Source organism: Habropoda laboriosa, unplaced genomic scaffold (assembly GCF_001263275.1).
Source record: "Habropoda laboriosa isolate 0110345459 unplaced genomic scaffold, ASM126327v1 scaffold124, whole genome shotgun sequence".
Classification (NCBI taxonomy): domain Eukaryota; kingdom Metazoa; phylum Arthropoda; class Insecta; order Hymenoptera; family Apidae; genus Habropoda; species Habropoda laboriosa.
Genome location: NW_017100265.1, coordinates 207816 through 220315, shown reverse-complemented (window position 1 = coordinate 220315; position 12500 = coordinate 207816). Strand labels below are relative to the sequence as shown.

The 12500-nt window shown below is 37.3% G+C and overlaps 2 protein-coding genes and 1 non-coding gene across 3 annotated transcripts in view; 2 read left to right on the top strand and 1 right to left on the bottom strand.

Moving 5' to 3' along the window:
• LOC108573168 overlaps nt 1–5704 on the top strand; it is a 53386-nt gene extending 47682 nt beyond the window's left edge. Inside the window, exons 4-6 of the mRNA XM_017935557.1 lie at nt 1077–2007; nt 3238–3756; nt 5252–5704. Of these exons, the coding sequence (XP_017791046.1) occupies nt 1077–2007; nt 3238–3756; nt 5252–5704 (1903 nt within the window). The remainder of the gene's footprint in view (nt 1–1076; nt 2008–3237; nt 3757–5251) is intronic.
• A 1245-nt stretch (nt 5705–6949) lies between these two features.
• Trnaq-cug lies at nt 6950–7021 on the bottom strand. The gene has a single exon. It is a non-coding gene; the product is annotated as a tRNA-Gln (tRNA).
• Nucleotides 7022–11368: 4347 nt separating this feature from the next.
• Nucleotides 11369–12500, top strand: part of LOC108573165 (receptor expression-enhancing protein 5-like) — a 2465-nt gene continuing 1333 nt past the window's right edge. The window contains exons 1-4 of the mRNA XM_017935553.1: nt 11369–11495; nt 11940–12172; nt 12241–12376; nt 12451–12490. Coding sequence (XP_017791042.1) covers nt 11369–11495; nt 11940–12172; nt 12241–12376; nt 12451–12490 — 536 coding nt within the window. The remainder of the gene's footprint in view (nt 11496–11939; nt 12173–12240; nt 12377–12450; nt 12491–12500) is intronic.

The window sequence follows — 12500 nt, the reverse complement described above, 5'->3', positions numbered from 1 at the left end:
ATAGTAACTGAAATTTATTGCACCTATGAAACATCTAATATATGTAATGAAAAAATTGTTTTTTCCTAGCCTGTAAAATTTATGAATACCTTTCGTGTTCCTTAATTAGAAGAACACATGAAGTGAATACAGTAGAAATAATTTATCATACACAATAGCCATAGTACGTTAAAATAATGTTTCGAAAACCATTTTGATTTGTTTCTTCGAAATTTCAAACTGCCAATCAAATTATAAAAATATGTATATTTATGGAAAGATAAAACTTCAAGTCAGAACAAAATCTGTTACAATTGATACATTTGAAAGATCGTTACAAACAAGTTTCATACCTCTGAAATGATATACAAAACGATCCAACCGCTACATTTCAACCAGACATGTTACATCCAACCGCGAATATGCGACCGCACCAATCGTTTCCGCGTGCAAGTTCATTAACACCTTCATTTCTGATGGGATTTTCATTACCCACGTATGCTATATGCTAACAAATAATTTTCTAAATGTAATTTGACAAAAGAGACACTCTCAAAAAAATTGTTTCATTGCTAAATAGTCGAGTAATCAATAACTTTCTACTACAAAAAATTTCAAACTAATGTCCTAAAAAATTTACCTCTGCTGAGTTACTCGTCGTTAATTTTGACTCTAAAAGAGTCACCGAGATTAAAATTAAAATTATATCTACTATTTAACAAGAAAATCGTCACAATTCAAAATAGAGCTGTTTTAACCCTTTCTTTGAAATAGTAAGCAATGCACATAAACAGTATTTTATTAGGCACCTTGAAAACGCAGACTATCAGTTAAATTGGAAAAGCTAAATGATTTAGTAATTAATACCTTTCTACCACAAAAAAAAATTTCAACCAGATTTCCTGAAAAATTTACTTTCCTCAGTTATCGCAGCAAACCGCTAAAAAAATTCTCCTCGAACTCGACGATTTTTAATTCGCATCTCCCAAGGCGCGACTCACAGATCCTAGACGTCCACTCACAACGAACTCTCTGTTGAACCGTCAAAAAACCATTCAAGCCAGATCCGTGAATGTTCTCTTTTAATTATCCCGCAGGCTGTTCCTGAGAAAGGGGCCTAATTTAACGATCATAATGGACTCGGACGTAAAGTTCGCCGCCGAAAATCCGGTGATCTTCTCCGCCCAGTTTTCCATTCTACCCGCCCAGCTGGCCGCCGAACGTTACCGTGGTTTCTCCCCGTCCTCCCCGTCCGAGTGTCCGTTGGAGTGCACGGTGAGGAACGATCGAAGGTCCTGTAAGCTCACCTCGCCGGGCTACCCCGGCGTGTATCCGCGTGGAATCAGATGCAGGATCGCCCTGGAGTCGAGCACGGGTCGCTTTAAAATCGGCGGCCAGCCGGACGACCTTTTCGATCTGATGAATCGCACGTCGCAAAACAACTGCCAGACGGAGAACTGCGAGAAACATGTGGAGATCGTGGCTGAAGCGGCAAGGACGACGAGGGTCGCGAGATCGTTGGGACGGTATCTGCCGGAAGATATCCCGGCGAATAGACGAGCTAGGAGTCCTGATCACGAGGAAGAGCTGGAATTTATCATTGGTCAGACGTCGCACAAGGCTAGAAGGGGCAGAAATAATCGGAGAAGACTTAAGAAAGCGAAGGAGGATGGGAACGGATCAAAGGGTCGGAACTCCCGTGGAAAAACGACGGACGAGGATATTCGGAGGAGTAACGGTCGTCGAAAAGAAATCACCGAACAGTCTTCCGCAGACGCGTTCCACGGGCTGAGAAGCGGCTCGAGGCAATCGAACAGTTATCGCGATCAGGGAATCCGGCCAGAATCCATCCAGAAGCGACTTCGTCACCCGCAGCGCGTGCATAAGAAGTCCATGGGCTCGATAAGCCCGAAGAGGAATTCTGATCATGATCTGCGAGATATATCGGACGCGAGGATCATGCCTGACGGGACGGGACACGAGATTGCGAGGAAAGGCTTGAGCCAGGAGAAGATCACTGCATTACAGGTGAGTTATCCCGGTGAATTTATTTCAGACGACACTTTCGGGACGGGGATATCTCGACCGTTTCGATCGGGTTGACGATGTTTTGATCGATCGACTTGCAGTTGAACGACTGTGCTCGGGAATTACGGGATACGTTGGTTATGTTAATTAGCAGATGTGTTCGAGTCTGTTGCTCGTGATACACGAATTAGACGAGCGAGCTTGAAAGATGTTTAAAACATGAATTCAGGGATTTGGATATTGTAATTGGGAAATTGAAATGGTGAACAGAAAAATAAGAAATAATTCTTTTAGTGGAGAAGGATGCAAATTTCATGCTCAATACGGTGGTAAATGTTGCGACTTCTAGAATAATTTAGGGATATTGAAAGATAGAGCTAAAATTAAAGTGAAGTGTCAACTTGATGAAATTTAAAGGTCAGCATCTTGGTTATTAGCGACCATAGTTGGCGATTATTCTATATATCACAATAATTGCTTAATATGAAAATTTATTTTCCTTCGAAATCTATAGAAATGGTAAACGCTGAAATTTCACAGCGTTCAAATCTCCATATTTTCCTATTGTACTAAAAATTCTCACTTCTGGTACTTACATCGTTTACCATTTCAACACCTCAATTACAAAAATCTAAAAATTTGGATCTCAGACTTGCACCTTTATTTCGGTTACAACGAGAATGTACAGAAATGAGAAATATTACACACTTACACAACGTGTGCCGTAAGTCGTGGACCAAACGGTCTCAGAAAGATTCTATACTTCAAAATAAATCGAAACGATAGAACAACGCTTTGTCGTACCAAGCTTCATTCTTCTAAAACAACAACTTTGAAAATCCATCGTTTAAAAGTCGCTAAAAAAAAGTGTTCTAAAATCGCCCCAGTCCCTCTAAAATCACGAACTAAATCACACCCTTCTTTCCTTCATCTCGGCGGAATAGAAGTTCGAGCGGAATTGCAGGAATTATTTTGCAAGTACCGTTCCGCTTTAATTTCTCCGCGAAGGATGCACCGGTAACTGGCAAACTCTCGCTAAACAGTTCTCGCGAAGTTTCCCTTCAGAGAGTAAGTTGATTAAACGTTCCGTTTCGAGTGTAGCAAGTGAGGAATAGGGTAGAAGAGCACAACAGCACCGGGCGCGGTGCAGACAATACGATTTAACTCCCGTAAAAGTCAGACGGAATAATCATTTTTTCCCTCTCTCTCTCTCTCTCTCTTCCCGACAAGGTCCCCGACTATCGATACGCGAGAAAGGGTCGACTGCTGGATAAGTTAGGAAGCACCAGTTGCGTGGGAGATTATCTGACGTTATTGGAGAACGTGAACGGGAAGATCATCGAAATCTCGAAGTTCTGCGGCGAGGGTCACGTGCCGCGGATTCTCTCACGGGGGAAGAACATTATCGTGGAGTTCTTCGCTGAACAAGACGGCACGGTAATGCACGACGGTTTCCAGTTGTCGTTTCAGGAAACAGAGGAGGTACAGCTCGGTGTGAAACACGACAGAAATTGCGAATTTGTCTACAAAAGCACGGAACGGACAAGGGAGAATATCAAGTCGTTGCAGAGCTGGTATCCGCCGAATACGTTGTGCAGCTACAAGTTCATGGGCAGATACTCTGAAAAGATCTCCGTTCATATGAAGATAATCAGAAACGAACCGGACCAGGAATACGCGCCCCAGAAACGGAACTTCAGCCTGAATTACTGCTCCGGGAATGAGATTGCAGTTTACAATGGGATAGAGGTGAGTAACCATTGAGGCAGAGCAAGGAATCAGCGAACTGTGCGGTGAACTTAAAAGGTTCATTGTCGAGGTTGTTTTATTTCGTCGTTCTAATTTCCTTCCTCAGTAGTTTTCCGGTACTTCCAGCGAAATTTTCTAGCTGAAGTGCAGGATTTCAAGTGTTTCTCGTATCTCTGCAGGTTGAATTTCATTTAATACATTGTCTAACGTTAATTTTTCAAAAGAAATTTCGTTAATTCGTAAAGCTTCAGACATTTCTGTCTGAAAGATTAAATAAACGATTACTTATTTCTCATATTTCATACTTTTTATTTGCATCACGATACTAATCTTAACGTTACAAACGTAAATATTAGGTCTACCGGAAAGTTCTGTCCGATAATGTCATTACCACAATTATTGTGAACCCACAAATTACCATCATCATTAGTGTCACATGCGTAACAGACGCCGCTTTGGTTGCCGAACAATAACATCGGTATTTTCAATAGACAGCACCTTCTAAAAAGCGAGGTCTTAGCCGGCATGGGCAAATTACTTTATCACACCAAAAATTCGACGACTCTCACACCTGGACACCACATGCCCTAAGACAATAAAACAGACCTTCGACATCACCAATTTTCAGACAAGCAATATAACAAATGTAAGAACAAATTCCCCACTTTCACACCACCACCAGACACACCCCAAACACACCGAAAAAACCAATCACCACCTACGACAGTTTTCACACCACCAATCACAACACACACGTAGTTTATAAAATAGCGAACGACACACAATTTTCCGATCAGTAAGCCTAGACATTTCGCGCTCTGTTCACGTTGTGCGTTAATAATCTATCTTCCGAGCACTACCTGAGTCCCCTATCCCGAGTAGATTCCTTAAATGGTCTGACTCAAAAAGAGGGACAATTATCGGTTTCGCAACAAACGATGGAAATAATATTGTTCAGTAAATATTAATAAATATATCGAAAATGTATTATTTTCTTTTAATTAAAAAACGGACAGAACCTTCCGGTAGACTAATATTTATTTTTACCACAGAATAATATTTAACCACGGTACTGAACGAAATAACAAAATACGCTTTGCTCGTGTTTTTTATTCAACTAAAAACACGATTTGCAACATTTAGAAATATTACAACGTATAAAATTTGCAAAAATATAAGGGTAAATATGAATTCTTATCGGTAGAAAGGGTTGCATTAATTTAATTTTAATTTTATCTATTTTCAGTCACAGTATCATCCTTCCGTTCCTACTTCACATTAATTTCATTCATCTGCTATTTCTCTTGCAAACATCCCCCGTTAAATTTCACGAAAATTTTGTTCCACCGTGGGTTTCATTATTTCAAAACAACACGTGTAACTCTTTCACCACCATCTTTTTCATCCGAGAAGACACAATTCCTGTTATGCTAATTACACATCCCGGTGATTTACACTGTCACGACGTATACATATACGACTATCGAATTTCCAGGCGAACAACAGCGTCCTGATGTGGTCCTACTGCGACGTGTCCCACCAGGACATTAATAACATACAAGTTCCTCTCACCTCCAGCGGGAATGAATTGTTAATACAATATTACAGCGCGAAGGGCTCGTACGATGGTCAAGAGTTCACTTACACGATATCGTACAGGTTCATGAAGAAATCGCTCAACTCCACCACTAGACGTCAGGTGCAGGACGATTTCAAGTTGATCTCGCTGAGACCGGTGAACTTTTCAGCGTTGAATTTGAACGAGAGCGAGAATTGCAACTGCGATTTCGGCGACAGAATCGGCAGTTTCAAGAACTGGTTCATGGTCCTCGTTGTCCTAGGTATCGTCTCCTTTCTCGGCGCCATTCTCACGATAATAGCGCTCCTGGCTAAATGCATAAAAATGCGATCGATGGAGAAGAAACTGTTGCAAACGCCGAAATTGTGAATGAACATTTTGTACGATTTTCTATCTGCACGAATAAAGTAATACCTTTTTTTCTTTGTACGAGGAACGAAAGATGATTATCTAACGATGTATAGATTTATGAGGATTGATCTAATCGATGGTTTTTTTTTCTTTTGGTGTTTTGTACGTTCGTTTGTATTAGGTTGGTAGAAAAATAATGGTTTTCTGAGATATAATTTGCATTTTAAAATTAAGTTTGTATTAATGGAACTGTGAAACTAATCTGGATATTGTTTTCGGTACAAGTTTCTTTGTAGTACACGTATGTATGGGATAACGATAAATTAAGGGTGGAAATTGATATATCCGTAGAATTTATTGAGAAAATGAAAGTCCTAGATGCATCTTTTATTTTTCAGTTTCAGTTGGTTCAACTTTTTTACCCCTCAATCACCCTGTATCAAACCTTTTACATATTGCAAAGCACTCGTTGCTAAATATCGATAATTAAGTACTTTCGTTTTTGCAAAAAATGTTGTCTATACTCTACTAATGAATGTGCAAGAATAAAGAAAATGATTGTCGTAACGTTGCGATCAATTTTCTACTCGCAACATAAAATTCTGTGTAACGTGTTTATTTTCGCAAAGGTAACTACTGGAAAATCGAAAATTGAGAACTGTGTAACTGTTGCGAATTAATCTCGATAGAAATAGAATCTATGTACGCATAATAATCGACAAAATGTAGCAAGTATAACGTAGAATAGGAGAAGAGCCATTATTTTTGCACCAATGCAATACGTATTAACCCTTTGCAATCGAGTGGTGACTGAGAAGCGACGTTCAATAACCGTCACTTGGTAAATAATTAATGAAGACAGAGAGCAGATCTATGGGCCTTCGTAAATTTGTTTATCATAGTGAAATAGAAAAGTTTCTTTATTTCTACGTTAGTTTTTGAAAATTTCAAAGATCCGATTTGCAACCTTTCCTACAGCAAAATCACCTCCGAGTGCAAAGGGTTAAATTCTCTTCAATCTTCGCTCGAAAAAGATATCATTTTTTGCATCCATCAGACAGTCGTCGAATTTAAAAACACGAACAATTAAACGCTTTGCTGCTCGGGTGCTATTTCCCGCACTCTCCCTTAATCCTTAATTTCTGTTCTTCGCACACCTCCACCAACGAGACAATTTTTCAAAACGACGCAGCAGCTGAAATCTGCCGCAGCGGAAGGGTGAAAAACTTTGCGTCGCGTAAAAAAATATCGCGAGAAAGTTGAAGGTCTCACCGAGATTTGAACTCGGATCGCTGGATTCAGAGTCCAGAGTGCTAGCCGTTACACCATGAGACCTTGACCGTTTTTCCAACGAGAGCAGAGTTAGCCTGCGTATTGTAAATAAAAGAAACCGCGTACATCTGTATGTCTATGTTTGAAAATCGATGGGACACATCGAGGACGGTGGACGGTGATTGAGATTGGTAGATCGATCGCGGAGATCTGTCGTATCGAAGCATGTAAATACCCATCATCCTCGACATATCTGATTAGAAGATAAGAAAATCGTATTGTTGATGTGAAAATGAGAGAGCGAGAGAGCGATACAAGGAACGCGAGAAGTTTGCACGCGGTAAAAATAAACACGATGTATTTGTCTGTTAGAAGATGTAAGGAAATATCGTCGCTTGAGGAGACACCTTTTTTTTTTTGTTGGTGATAATAAGAAGTAATTACTCCTTCGTTACGGTGTCTCGTATAGCTTAAGTGTTATTTTGCAAGAGAGAAGGAACATCGCTTGTGTACAATAAGATAATCAAACAAGGACGTGTACATTTGCAAGCCTGTGTAATATAATTCGTTCTTTCGTTATAAACATATCCTTCCAAAGAAAGTCAGAGGTTTCTTCGCAGCACGAATGCTTTTCGATCATTTGGTGCTCGGAACCTCGAGTATTCCGGTCTGAAGAAATTGCTTGGAACGTAGTGTAAATTGTCGTTAAGGATTGCAAACGTAAAATGACATTAGCGTCGATTGTATATAATAATTTATCGTAACGAAATGAGAACAGCTACATTCCTGTGTTGCAATGATTACTGAAATCAGAAGAAAGCATACAGTACAATCAAAATATCGAGACGAAAATAGAAGATGCGGCGATATTAATGGTACAGATACGTGGAAGTCGATTATTCCTCGTTCAAAAGTATGATAAATTGTAGAATAAATTTTTCTAAAATTCTCTGCAAACTTCTCATTTTCGAGACGATTAATTTTCATCGTTCGCGAGATTTAAGATTCTTGCAAAATTTAGATATTAAAAGTGTTGATAAAATGAGTCGAGCTGTTGTTTAGTCTTTCAAGAGGCCAGTCATAGATGCGAAGAAACACTTTGAACAAATTTTCATTCAAAAGATGAATGAAATTAGAATAACAATAATGTTTATTTCAAGAACGAAATCTGTCACGAGATAAAAATTCCTACAATATTTACTCCATTTTGTATCATCAATACTGCCGTGCTGTGTCTGAAGAAAGTAATCAACCAAAAAAAAAAAAAAATCAAAAAATGCTTATTAATAACATTTTCATAGAAAACTTCGAAAATCTATCTTCAAAGGATAACAAAGAGTATCGTTTTATCGCAACGATCCTGTGCAGTTGAAATAATTCAACGTACAATTATTATCAAAATGAATGCCAATATATAGCAGATGTCCTGTTCGAAACAGTTAAGCTATATTCCAAACGACAGAGGGTTAGCGTAATTCAGCAAACAAGGCGGTAGGTGTGCTTGCAAACGGGATGAAATACGTGCGAACGAAACACTTGGCGGTGTAACGTCTTGCGAGATAAACTATCGCCCCATTTATTGCATCTCGTGGCGAAAGTTTCACGGTATAAGGGGGTATAAAGAGGGAAAATGATCGCGAAACGACGTCACGCTATGGTTGGTCCGATTAATCGTTTCTCGAAATAGCGAAAATAACGGTGGATATTGTGCGGATCAGCGTCTCTCAAATTAATTGCATTCAACAGGTGGAATTACATAACGAATTAACACGTGACGAATCAATACGAGGAAAATAAATGTTCTATATTTGTGGAAAAGTGTGATCGTAAATATGATAATTATTCGTGACCGATTTTCTTAACGTTGGTTTTGTGAATTTTCCTTGTCAACGCAGTATGTCAGTTGGAAACTTTTTTATAAACAGAGACAATAGAACAATTCGTATCGTTAGAAAAGAAATACTACTGAACTGCTAGAATTATTAAGAATATTAAATTTGAATTTTTAACGTGAAATATTTCGAATTAAAATTTTTGGTCCCCTGTATAATACATCGCGAATGTGTTTTTAATTCTAACCATTAAATTTGATCAGACAGTAATAGTTTTTGAAATTTTTACTTTAGTTATCTTTTTCAGCCAAATTGTATCTTAAAACGCGATCTAAATTAATTTGAGAAACGTTCTGGTTGATGCTTAGAATGAGACATGATAAAGCATTTGTGCTGACAGTAATTAGAAATTATATAAGCGATGATTTACTGGAAACACGTTGCACCGGCTCAGGCAAGATATGAATCAGCACTTGTTTGTGTATTTAGCGCGCATTTCTCAATGCAGCAAGCGAGGGAACGTAACAGCGATTCCACTGCGGTGCCAAACAATAATTTGTTGAAATGTTCCTAACTCGTTTCGTATACGCGATGTCGCGAGAGTGTTAACAAATAGGTCTCTAAGCATTAATTTTTATTGTCTTCGCATGTATTCACGTATCACCGTCGAATACCGAACTGCTCCGCATTTTATAACCGTGGAGCATATTTTTGTAAAAAAAAAAAGCCGACAGAAAAAATAATAAGCAAAGCAACGTGTAAATGTGATAATATTTAATCGAATTGTACGCCCACTAAGCGATCTATAGCGTTAAAATGCTCGAAAAATGTGTAACTGTGTTACGTAAGATGAAACGTCTCATAATAAAAACAAAAGTATTGCTAATTGTACGCGATTGCTGGATCTTCTTTACTTCGTTCTACTTGTTTATTTAACGTTTTTATTACGTGTACAGGAAAGAATAGTGCACACAGTAAATTAGTAGATGTTATTAACACGTAAAAGTGATACAAAGTCATAACCATTCTTTTTCATAAAAACCTAACCTGCTTAAGTAAAGAAGAGAAAAGAAAGAGAAAAATAATAAGAAAACGGAAAATATATACGTATGTAAAAGAGTGCTGGGTAAATAAGAATAGAAAATGATTAACAGAAGAAAAAGATAAAGTACTAAAAATAAATAAAAGATTTTAAATATTAATAACAAAATACAATTAATAAAAATATGATTTACTAACCTGTCAAATTTTATACAAGAGGAAGTACATAATAAGTAGATACCCACGCAAAATGATATACCAAGACAGTTTAATTACGTACCTTTTATCTATTGCCGTAAGCAAATCAGCTTTTATACATAAATTAACATATTATTAAATATTATTAATCGGTTCTCGAATGTATTTGATACATTTGAATTCTTTGCTGTTTTTAACGTATTCCGTGTTCTACAGATAGATGTCGCATTCGTAATCGGTGTGTTCGTTCATATGACGAGTGTCACTAGCCATAGGGACTTTTAGTAGAACGTTGGGCGTGCTGCCGACTAGTACGGTACACTAGTCTTATGCGATTTTTGTCATACGGTCTGAAATACGACGTCGGCCTGAACTAATGGTTTTGAAGCGTACTTCCACTATTAAGAGCGGTGATTTTAAAAACTGCTTCGAGCAAAACAATCGATGTCCGTCAGAAAGTAAATACGGAAAGTTGTTGTCCCAGACGAGATTATGTGTGTATATTGTTACTGCGTTGTCGATACATTCTATGACCCCGAAACGCAAATGCGTGCGTCTGAATCCATTCTGATTCGTATTAAGAGTGCATATTATTTTGGATTATATGAAACTATAGATTCTTTATACCAAAACAAATCAAAAATTCCTGTACCATTTTACAATCTGCGGTTTCGTTTTCGAGGTATAAGAAATTAAAGATTGACCTGAGGATATATTGTCTGACAATAGAAACGCACTGACACAGGGATACACGTTTGAATGTGAGCTATATGTCAGTAATAAACAATATCCGTTACATTACGATTTGTTAAATCGCAATGTGCGTTTTTAATACATGCAATATAAAATAATATGATATACATTGTATGTATGCCTAGATACAAGATTTCCCGCGTAAAAATTTTCACTCTCTACGCACTTGCGTCACACGTGTAATTGAATTGAAGGCACTCGAAATTTTGTTTCCTTCACTATTTAATGCCTATCACTGTTCTTGATTTTAATTCCTATCACTAATAATGCAATGATTTAATACCAGTCCTAATCAATATAGCAGAATGTGTCACTGTGATAACAAGGCTTTAGAGCCCCGGGAGTATGTAACAAAAAATACATTGAATGAGTGATCTAGTCTGTGCCAATAGCGAGAGAAGCGCCTCCAGATAATAAAGAACATACTCGCAAAAAAGTGTGGTTATTTACCCTAGACTTAGCCACACCACAGACTTCATATACTATCGTTAGTCAACGGTCGATTTGTACATGCATAAAGTTAGTAGCGAGCTGCAAATTCTGAAAGGAGTATCGTAGAAATTTTTATTGTAAAAATTAGAACATAATGGCGAGGATACCAGCTATGAAAGAATCTTTGGATAAAGTATTACACGATGATAGTAGAATATGGACTAAATACCTCGCGAAAATCGAGAAAAGTACAAAAGTAGATCGACTTTACGTTTTTTTAGGTATGAAGGTTAAAATTATTTTATAAATTTACTATAACAGTTTTTGTCGTGCCTGCTTGAATTGATTCATTTCCGTTTTACGTAACGAGAATCTGCCGTAAATTTCCTCTACAAATACAGCAATTCCACTGTGATATTCGATTTAAACGTAAAAATTTCTAAACTGCATGCGTATATCATTCTATTATGCGAATTCCATTATATCTCAACATTATCATAGAACCTTGACAACGCGGTTATTTTGCTGGACAAAGTTTCGATGAAACGTTCAATGATAATTGAATATTTATCACGATGACGATAACGCAGTCGTAAACATTTATTTTTCTTCAGTATGCAACAATTTATTATTTTATAATAAAATCTATATACTTCATGTATATGCGTCATTTACAGTACTCGATTTTAGCAAATATTTCGATAATATCCTTTGCAATTTTTTAGGTATTGTTGGATTATCAGCTTTATATTTAATATTTGGAGTTGGTCAACAGTTAGTATGTAATATTTTTGGATTTGTATATCCGGCCTACTGTTCAATGAAGGCTTTAGAAAGTCCAAAGAAGGAAGATGATACAAAGTGGCTGACGTATTGGGTTGTCTTTGCAGTTTTCACAATTGTGGAATTTTTTTCGAATTTTATTTTAAGCTGGTTTCCAGTTTATTGGCTCTTTAAGGTATGACTATATTCCAACCAATATGAATAGTAAATTATTCATATTTTTAACATAATTAATTTCCTCAGTGTGCCTTTTACATGTGGTTAATGGCACCTATTGAAAAGAATGGTTCCAAATTTTTATACCTCTGTGCTATTAGACCAGCTTTTCAACGATATCATGGAAAAGTTGATAAATTTATATCATCTGCTCAAGATGCAGGTACATTTATAATAATGAGATATAATGTGTGATTAATGCTGACCATATTTTACTATAAAATATTTTTATTTCAGCTGTAAAAGTTGCAACAAATTCTTTGCTGTCGGAGAAGAATGATTAATTT